Genomic DNA, 10,617 nt, shown 5'->3' with positions numbered 1-10,617 from the left:
AACCAAAAAGTTGAAAAGAACACATTCCGGTTCCGATTCCAGACCCCTATTCCCCCGAATCAAACAGGGCCTTAATCTCACAGGTACTGAATGACCATCTCAAGTAGGTAATCAGTAGTAGATTATTAGAACAATCTAATCTATCTCCTTTTTCCTCCGAATGACAGAAACAAGGCCATTGGCCCAATGATTCTTCAAGGAAAATTCGCCTGAGCCAGATGGTCATAACATCTCAAAAAGTGGTCTAGAAGGACATTGATTAAGCGGGTCTCTTCAAAAAAATTTAACCTTTTAGGCTGACTTAAATTTGAATTCAAGGAAAGTCTTACATTTCAATTGAAGTAAATCATTACATAAGCTTTGTTAAAAGCTCAAATGGATATACTGTTAGCAAGCTTTGTTTAGTGAAAAAGAAAGTAACTTTTCCTTTAACTTGAATAACACTCGTTATGTCTGCTTCCAAAGTATAGAATTGATTTATCTGTTCTTTTCATCTCTCATCAAAGACTCTTATTATATTAAATTAAAGCGAAAGATGAGAGATGGTAATTATAATGAATTCAATTCACCATAAAGATGGTAGGCACTTAATTAAATCTGCTTTGAATGGTTGATCCAATGGACCCTATCTAGACAATTTCCCAGATATCTCATCAGATCAACCGATTTTGGATGGCCCAAAATGTATATATCTTAATCTTACATTAATTCCTCTTTCCATATTTTAATTTCATGCGACTGAACTTAATCCAATAAAAATACCGAGGAAGAAAACAGACTCAGAAGGAAGCTTATTAGGTTATACTATCGTATGAGTAATTTGATCGAAAACGTACATGTAAGAAGTAATCATCCACAAGCCAAGAGTGTGCAATTTTGGAGTAGAAAGTAGGACAGAAGTTAGATAAATGAGAAAAGAAAACGTTATATTGTAAGAGATGGTACTAGAATAGAATCGTACAATCAGTTGTGATTTTGGAGAGGAGAAAAAATTCTTCTTTCGAAAGAATGGCCCACATATGATGGGCCTACTATTACTATTAATTCAAAGTATCGTTACATATAGATCAGATCAGTAATTAATAATTAAAGAAGTATCCGATCCTTAACGGTCCAGTGGAGGATGAGGATTGGGGATCACTCCGGATCTCCGATCCACAAATTCATCCAAACATCTCTACGCATCAAAAGGCAATCAATAATGGGAACATCTCCCTAAATGATGACAAGGGAAACATATTCCCAATGCGCTGCTACAGTGTCCAGTGGGTGTGTGGGTATGCGTTATAACAGCTTTAATCGAAATAACTGGGGAATGGGATATAAAAGGTTGGGTCCAGTCATCAGTCCTATGATCCCACCGCTATGTTAGGATTGGAGGATTGGAAATGTTCCATATTTTTTTCTCCAAATTTGGTAATCCTTGAAAAAAACACGTCTCTGACAATACCACAAGATAAGCGGATTAATTTCTTCCTTTCTTTGAAATCTCGATCCTACTTTCTTTGACGGTTTTGTTCCACCCAAGTCTAAATGCAAAAATTAGTTGACGTGTTCTTCTATCCTGTCCACACTTGCAAACTATTAATATATATATATATATATATATATATATATACTGAAGACTCCCTCTCATTTGTCAAAGGAGAACCCCTCCAGACACAGATATATCCCAAGTTTCTTTTCTGCTGTAAACATGTCGAAAGATGAATCGATATATCCTCGCCACCATCTTCTCCTTCTTCTTCTTCTCGTTTTCTTGACGAGTTTCATTGTCGTCAATGGAGACGAGCAAAAGGTTTTTCTTGCCTGCTTCCATTAATCCTGTCTCTTCTTCTAATTGCACTCTTTTAATTTCATGATTTAAATGTAGTCACTGCGATCGATGTGTGCAGAATTTCTATATAGTTTACATGGGAGATCGTACTATCACCAAAGAAGCTGCAGCTCAGAGGCACATAGATATCCTCTCAGATGTGACAGGAAGGTATATATGCTTAATCTCTCCCTTTATGCATCTTCTCTTAAGCTTCGATCGGTCTCTGTTAACGAATTCTAAATCTACATTGAACATTGAACAGCGTTGTTTCTGCCACGGAGTCTATCGTCCACAGCTATACTAAGAGCTTCAATGCATTCGCGGCAAAGCTCTCACCCAGCGAAGCGACCATGTTGGCAAGTCTGTGAAATCCCATTCCCATAAACATGTTTGTTTCTCATTAATTCGTTGGATGTCATGGACGCGTATTTTGAAGAAGATTGACATGCATAGCTCTGTGCAGCCATGAACGGCGTCATCTCTGTGTTTCCGAATCGATATCACAAGCCACAGACTACCAGATCATGGGACTTTATTGGGTTTCCTCAGACAGTAAGGAGAAGATCGAACATGGAGAGCAACATAATTGTGGGCCTAATAGATACTGGTACTTGGATGCATTAATTCAACAATATTTTTAGATTCTTCTTCTTCTTCTTTTGTTATATACAAGTTTCGAGCATTAATACAGGGATCAATCCGGAGTCGGAGAGCTTTAGTGACAAGGGTTTTGGACCTCCGCCGGTGAAATGGAAGGGGACTTGCGGACCATATGCTAACTTCTCTGGATGCAACAAGTAGGTTATTACCATTGAACTTTTTATTGTGCTCTGACTGTTAAGATCGATCGATATATTTTGTTAGAGTAGTTGTTCTTTTGCTTGCATAATTTAATCATCTACAGAGATATCAGGCTTTTGGAGTGTAAGAATAAGGGCCTGTTTGGTTATCGACTTTTGGTCTAGAAAAATCAAGCAAGTAATCCCTAATGCCACAAAACGAAAAACTTCATTAACCAAATACCCCTTAAACGCCAAAAGCTAGAAAGCCACTGGGTTATCCACTCCAACCTGATTATATATATATATATATATATGGGAAAATTTATGATATGGAAAAAATATGGTATGGAAAGAGTTTTGACCAATCAAAACCCACCCATATATATATATATATATATAATTCTATCTGAAATCATCATCCATATGAAAGTTATGCTATGCCTTTACGGTACCGTAACAATATAATAGTAATAGACACTAGACAGACCTCCGACCGTTTCGTTCCATAGAAGTTTGGAACTTTCAGTGAAAAAGAAAAGCCTTCCCTCTCCCTGGCCACAGTCCCACAGATGCAGTCAGCTATTTATCTGTTCCGGGCCCCAATCCGAAGATATCCTGGGTCCTGGCCCAGAAGTGAACCTTATTTGATAACTGTTATCGGAAAGAAAGAGGTTGAGGTGGATTGATTGCAAGTTGCAAGTTGCAACCATCCTATTTCGCTATCAAACCACTATTTTATTTATCTAAAAAAGTTAATACTTAAGGGTGGGGTGGCACTCAGTCCTCTTGAGTTTTGCCCGTTTGCAGCAGGAGTGCACATGGGCCAGGTTGGCCTTAATTAGTAGTCCAGGCTAAATGTTAAGTAATAAAATGGACTTGGAGGCCACTTCCATTTTGGCCCATGATGGATCAAGTCGGAGTTAGGCTTCCAGTTCCAGCCTTTGCCTTTCATATTTGGGCCCATGCATGTTATAAAGTTGAACCCTGTGTACTTGTTGGACCCTTAGGATCCGTTTGTTTTTAGGTAAATTATTTATCCTGGTAAGTACAATTATCTGGGTAGTTTTTCTTGGAAAACACTTATCAGGGTAAGTTTATTTATCTATATGTTTTTATTTTCTAGATAAATAAGGTAATGACCATTTTAACCATAAAAATGTATTATTAAAAGGGACATTTTTGTTCCGTTGAAGTGTAGCAACTTTCCCCTTAACTGGAAAAGTTATTTAAAAATAAACTTTCCCTCGTAAGAACACCCCACAACACTCGGTAAAATTGCAAGTTTACTAACACTAGTTAATTTTCCCCGATTGTCTTGGTATATTGAAGTAAGCTCATAGGCGCCAGATATTTCAAGCTTGATGGGGAACACGACCCATCAGACATCTTATCACCAGTGGACGTACAGGGCCATGGCAGTCATACATCATCGACTGCGGCAGGAAACCCAGTAGAGAGTGCAAGCCTCTATGGGCTGGCGCGAGGGACGGCTCGGGGTGCGGTTCCCTCTGCGAGGATTGCAGCGTATAAGGCGTGCTGGGTGAGCACCGGATGCTCGGACATGGACCTTCTCGCCGCATTTGATGCAGCTATTACAGATGGTGTCGATGTCATTTCCATCTCCGTTGGCGAAGACAACCCTAACTATGTGAGTAACGCCATAGCTATTGGATCCTTCCACGCCATGAAACACGGGATCATTACGACGGCGTCTGCCGGAAATGAAGGGCCTAGTCCAGGGAGCTTGTCTAACCATGCACCATGGATTTTGACAGTGGCTGCCAGTGGCATGGACCGCTCCTTTAGGAGCACTGTTGTGTTGGGCAATGGCAAGAAGTTCTACGTAAGTCATTAATTTCTCAATTCTAATTAATATATTATATAGCCACCCATCTCCTAGAGCGAGATATTATAAATTAATTTGTGTAATTTTATTGGTTCAAGCAGGGAATCGGAGTGAACTTCTTCTCTCCCAAGAGAAGATTTTATCCCCTTGTCAGTGGGGCTGATGCAGCCATGAATTCCACACCAGAAGTAGCGGAAGGTGCAAGGTATTTTGTTAAGGATCAAGCTTCCAACACTTCCTATACCCAAATTGAAATATATGGGATATAGATATATCCAAGAAACTGCTTGACAGACAAACATAAACTATAGAACACTACTGTTCATGCACTGCATGGGTGCTGAGTTTTAATTTGGGAATTGGAAACCACCTGAGCAATTGGAAATGATTAAGTTATACGTTCCAGCGTTAATTGTTACTGTTTCAGCAGGTTCTGTATGGATGACGCGTTGGACCCTGCCAAGGTGAAGGGTAAGCTTGTTCATTGCGAGCTAATGGTGTGGGGTGCTGATTCAGTCGTCAAACGCCTTGGAGGGATCGGTACCATTTTAGAAAGTAGCAACGCAGTTGATGTAGCTCAGATTTTCATGGCACCAGGAACTATGGTGGATCCAATCATCGGCCAAGATGTTAGCAACTACATAAATTCCACAAGGTATATATATTCAAGTGATCAGATTGGAATTAATTAATCACTTGGATGTGAGGATTGCTGAGAATCACACTGCCTTTAATTTCTTGACCAATTCGATCAGATCACCATCGGCAGTGATATTCCCAACCCAGCAGGTGAACATCTCGGCTCCATTTGTGGCTTCATTTTCCTCTCGTGGACCAAATCCAGGATCCAAGCGCATTCTCAAGGTATGGACTTTAATTTTTTTCTTTAATCACCAACAGACCCCCACTACATGCGCATGTACTTGTTTTATTGTTACCATGGATGAACAGCCAGACATTGCTGCACCGGGCATCGACATCTTGGCAGCATACACCCCTCTGAATTCACTTACAGGGTTGCGGGGTGATACCCAATATTCCAAATTCACACTCATGTCTGGAACTTCCATGGCATGCCCCCATGTTGCTGGTGTAGCTGCCTATGTAAAATCATTCCATCCAACTTGGTCTCCAGCTGCAATCAAATCCGCCATTATCACCACTGGTAAAAACTCAAATATCTAATGGCAAATCATTCTAATTAATAATCTAATTCTCCATGTATATGATCACAGCAGTTTAATGTGCTCTCTGCTATTTATCTGCAGCCACGGCCATGAGCCCAGTAGTCAACAATGATGCAGAATTTGCGTATGGTGCTGGTCTGCTGAACCCGATCCAAGCTGTCAGTCCCGGTCTAGTCTACGACATGGATTACTTTTCCTACCTTCCGTTTCTATGTGAAGAAGGCTACGGTGGTCCATCCTTGGGTATTATTGTGGGTTCGAAGGCTATAAATTGTTCATCCTTGCCACCTGCACGCGGCACCGACGCTCTCAACTATCCTACCATGCAGTTGAGCATGAAGAAAGGGCGTTTAGAAACAGTTGGGGTGTTTCTGAGGAGAGTCACCAATGTTGGCCCCCCTGCTATCGTCTACAAGGCCACCGTCCACGCACCATATGGTGTTCGGATCACTGTGAAACCCACGATTCTATCCTTCTCTCGTACCAACCAGAAAAGGAGCTTCAAGGTTGTGGTGAGGGCGAAACCCATGAGAGCTGCAGCCATGCTATCAGGTTCGCTGGTGTGGAGAAGCTCTTACCACACTGTAAGAAGCCCAATTGTTGTGTATGAGCCACAGAACCTCTGATATCAAATTTATGCAAATCTAATTGAAAGAATCAATGCATGAATGAAGAGCTTGCATTTGGAATTACTTTTTACCCATTTGTCTGTGTTCTAAAAGGCTTAGTTGAGTCTTGACTTCGATCCCTGCTCACTCAGATCACTAGCCACTAGGTAAATCTGGCCGGTTTCTGGCATGACTTGCGAACTCCCACATCGATAGTCTGCTATTCAACTGCCGTTGAATCAGATGGTCGGACTGTTTGGACAAGAGAAATTACCGTTTCAGCATCCGGTTCCGTTTTCACCCCTGAACTTTTCCTTTGCCAAAAGCTGTTGACTTGGTCAGCGAATGGTCGAATCATCTCTGATTCCCCTCATTTGAACTGATCACTTTTTTATTATTTTAACTTTTTTTATTTTTTAAAATATTTGAACCAGATGATCAAACTGCTAACCCGGATACTGATGGCAATGAGTACAATTAATTGGACCGGGCCATACAGAAACAGCCTAGTCCTCAACTGGGTCTTGATAATTTTGGGTCGAATCTCAAATCGACCTATTGCTTGGTCGTAGTCATACAACTGGTACAAGTTACAACCAAGCTGCGGAAATGTGGAAGCAGAAAGGTTGCAGCCATAACTAATCCTCCTTCTATCATCCCATAATTCAGTTAAAATGAAGCTTGTAAGCAAATCATGACTCGAGATCAATCAGGAGGACAAATCCACGTTCCAATATTGGCATAAATCCGACTGTTAGAAACCTATACCTCATGTCAGAGCCAGAGGCCCAATAAGTAGCTTGATTCATCATCTAGGAGAAAATTCCCCTTATGCTTACAAGAGAGAATATCTATTGCACTACTTCAGGGAGAATATCTCCATTCAAGGAAACCTTATAGAATGAGGTAAGCATTTTTTTCAGTCTTGCTGGAGTGAGGAAGACTGAAAATTGAAATAGAAACTTTAACTACAGACTACAGTTTATTTGGAGACTGATTAACGCTTGTTATCAAAGTTGATCAAAGGAACCAATTAATACAGGTCTATAAGGCCTGGCCTGCCATCATGGCATCATCATTTCCCTACCACCCTTGCCTTTGGTGGACTAAATTTGTTCAAGTTGTCTTACGGTAAAGAGGCATGCCACAATATGAGGTGCCTTGTTAAGCTGCCAAATGTCTAAAAAGAAAAAGATAAGGACCCACCATCTAACAGTGAATAAGCTGCTAGAAACTCATAAATCAGAATATCAGATAGCTGAACCCCCTTTTAATGGTGGGTCTTATTGATCGTTTATTCATGGGTCATATACTCATATGTAAGATAATTGAAGGGAGGGCACTTCATTGTAGTTATGATGAGATGGCAATGAGAGGTCCCTCCTTCGTTGTCAGATTTCCAAGAAGATCAGGGCCCACCAACAGATGGATTTCCCCTAAACAATATTTATTTATGGGAAAATCTATGATACGGAAATGATATGATATGAAAAGAGTTTTGACCAATCAAAATCCATCAATGAATTTTGATAAATATCACAAGATTCGTTACAACGTTTATTAGTCGAACCCTTTTATTTTATACTAATTAAAATCACCAAAATCTTTTATGATTGAATCACATCTCCGTAAGGATGCAAACGGCTAGGATGCCACATGTCTAAATTTTATTCGATCCGATTTAATTATTAACAAAAAAAACAAAATAATCTATATAAAGAAAAATAATACAAGCATTTTTTTCATATATTTTAAACAATATGAGGGTCTACATGTCTTTTTACAAAATACCATAAATAATACAAAAAATCAAATTATAAAAGTACTATATATATCGGATATGGGGTAATCCGAATTTGATCCAATTTAAATGGATCCTATTTTTATGACCTGATCTATCCAAAAATCCGATAAAGGTATATCCAAATCCAGCAAAATAGAATTGGATTTTAATTCAAATAGGATCATGGTCCAACCCGTTTTCACTCCTACATCTCCAGTGGTAATTGATTGATGCATTATCAAACCATTGGCAAGTTTTAATCCAGTTAACCTTCATCCCATTGTCCGTGATAAGCCATACTTAGAGCCGTTTATAGGAGGGCTTCAGTTTTGATTGAGCTGCATTGAAGAAGCTATTTAAAATTAGCTTCACCAAAAAGCTAATTTCTTGGCTGAAATAACATGTTCTTGAGCTTTTCAGGGTTTTTGCATTCTGTGTAGGGCCCATCTTACAAAATTTGAAGATACTTTCGTTTGTGTTTATTGGGTGGGCGTTTATTAGAAAAACGTTTATCTGATAAACTCTTATTTTAAATGTTTTCTATTTTGTTGTTTGGTGTTACACTTCAGCAACAATAAATGTTTTTTCATTTCATGCTGTTTGGTGGGGCATTTCAAGAAACAGTCATATAGATGTTTCAGTGTGATATTCTCATTGTGGTGTATAGGATACATTAGTCAATTCAACAGTCCAGATTATATATGCTTCAATTTGAAGCCCGAGTTTCAGATCCAACGGTTAATATGTGATATAATTCATATCCAACGGTGAATATATGACACTTTCACTTTGACTCTCTTTCTCTCTCTCAATTGCATCCAATAAAATTAATAAAAATAGAAGCACAAACTCCTTATGTATTTCATACTAACAAATTTGCGATGATAATAAGTCAGATAAGTTTTTGTATATAAGCCTACATCATTGTGAAATCTTTGCCCAATTTCCTTCTCCCCTATCAAAACATATAAAGAATGAGCAAGTACCATCTAAATTCCAACCCCCAACCAGGCAACCAATACAAAATTAAGAGAAAGAAGGAAGCAACAGAATTCAATTCAGTAATCCAATTCCATCATTGCCAGTAATCAAAACCCAAGAAACCCACATTAAGAAACCTCAACTGCAGATAAAAAAGATAAACAAAAAGTAAAACTCACCGCCATTTTTTCCTCAGAAAGCTTTGAATAAAACTCAAAAATAGCAGACAAAGAATTCTTCAATAGTATTCAAACTTCCTCCTCGACTACCCTCTTAATACCAGCCGGAAAATTCATAAATACCCAGCTTCTTCACCAATTCCCACGAAGATCCATAGAAAAAGAGAGCCAAAACCAGTCACCCATTGACCGGCACCACCCATTGACCGCAAATATACTCTACATTTCCCCTGTATTAGTATTTAGTATTTACTCTCTCTCCCCCTCTCTCTCTCTCAGCGTTGACCGTAAAAACGTCTGCTAAATTCAAAACCCATCCAGATCTGTTTTTGTAAAATATCCAAGACACATCCACTAAATTCAACTTTTTTTATCATATTGATCTATGATATTACTGGTATGTTGAAGACTGACGAAAAATATTAAAAATAACATGACGAAAATAGATGCGGCAACACTCAGAGAACATACCGGCGGTGAGAAACACTCAGATGCGGCAACACTCTCTAAAACCTTCAAAGAAAACAGATATATTGCTGAAAGTTGGGAGAAAAGACAAAACAAAGAGAGAATAGGGAGAAAATAGAGAAAGCGAAGAGAAAATAGGGAGAAAATGGAGAAAGCGAAGACCTTCTCACCGGCGGCAGATGCTCTTCCCTTCGGTGAAAAATCCCCTCTCCGGTCATCGCTGGATTGGTAGATCCGGGTGTTCTCCTCTAGGCGGCAGCTGCTCTTCTCTTTGGTGCTTTAGGTTATCGAGTGAGGAAGAAGATCTACCTTTAGAATGGTAGATCCGGGTTGCACCGGATCATCAGACGACACGTGAGAGACCACATCGGATCCACTTCAGCTCGGCATTTCATGAAATGTCCAAAGCGAGAATTTCTCGCTTCCCCCAACGGCTATATGCACGAAAACCAATGCAAATATGTTTATTTTGCGTTTTTTTAATAAATGGGCACACCAAACAGTGTCTTTTGAGCCAAAAAATGTTTATCCCACCAGATGCTGATATGGCGCTGATGTGGAGCCACTTTTTCAATAAATGTAAACGGTTCCAAACATACCCTATATATGTTAAACAGTTAAAGCCTTGATGCAGCGGCTTCTGGCTTTGTGAGGTGGACTCCACACGGACAGCTTAGAAGCTATATTTAATGAAAAAAAAATAAGAAAAACCCAAATGGGCTTTCGTCCAACCAAAATGTTAATTGGCTTTATGAAGTTTGTTTTAAGCTGAAGCCCTCCCAAACAGATCCTTAATTAAAAGCTCTTACTTTCGATTTTTGATATGTTGAAATTTGAAAACAAAACTCAGTTAAAAAGTGTTTGTATTTAAAGCAAAACATTTCAAAACCCTAAAGCACAAATCCATAAGCTTATCCAAAAGCAACCCTAATTAGTGATTTGAATCGGAAGCATCCTCTCACAA

The 10,617-nt window shown here is 39.2% G+C and overlaps 1 protein-coding gene and 1 long non-coding RNA gene across 2 annotated transcripts; one reads left to right on the top strand and one right to left on the bottom strand.

Moving 5' to 3' along the window:
• Positions 1–1,626: 1,626 nt before the first annotated feature.
• XSP1 (xylem serine peptidase 1) lies at positions 1,627–6,336 on the top strand. The gene is made up of 11 exons (XM_010257280.2): positions 1,627–1,798; positions 1,896–1,987; positions 2,082–2,179; positions 2,283–2,426; positions 2,511–2,616; positions 3,931–4,444; positions 4,549–4,652; positions 4,878–5,102; positions 5,203–5,311; positions 5,399–5,612; positions 5,716–6,336. Exons 1-11 carry the CDS (start codon positions 1,697–1,699, stop codon positions 6,258–6,260), a joined length of 2,253 nt encoding a protein of 750 aa, XP_010255582.1. The 5' UTR covers positions 1,627–1,696; the 3' UTR covers positions 6,261–6,336.
• A 2,412-nt stretch (positions 6,337–8,748) lies between these two features.
• Positions 8,749–10,121, bottom strand: LOC104596213 (uncharacterized). The gene is made up of 2 exons (XR_735010.3): positions 9,816–10,121; positions 8,749–9,698 (listed from the first exon to the last, which is right to left on the bottom strand). It is a non-coding gene; the product is annotated as an uncharacterized LOC104596213 (long non-coding RNA).
• Between the last annotated feature and the right edge of the window lie 496 nt (positions 10,122–10,617).

Source organism: Nelumbo nucifera, chromosome 1 (assembly GCF_055504915.1).
Source record: "Nelumbo nucifera cultivar China Antique chromosome 1, China Antique-T2T, whole genome shotgun sequence".
Lineage (NCBI taxonomy): Eukaryota > Viridiplantae > Streptophyta > Magnoliopsida > Proteales > Nelumbonaceae > Nelumbo > Nelumbo nucifera.
This window is presented reverse-complemented; position numbering and strand designations above follow the sequence as displayed.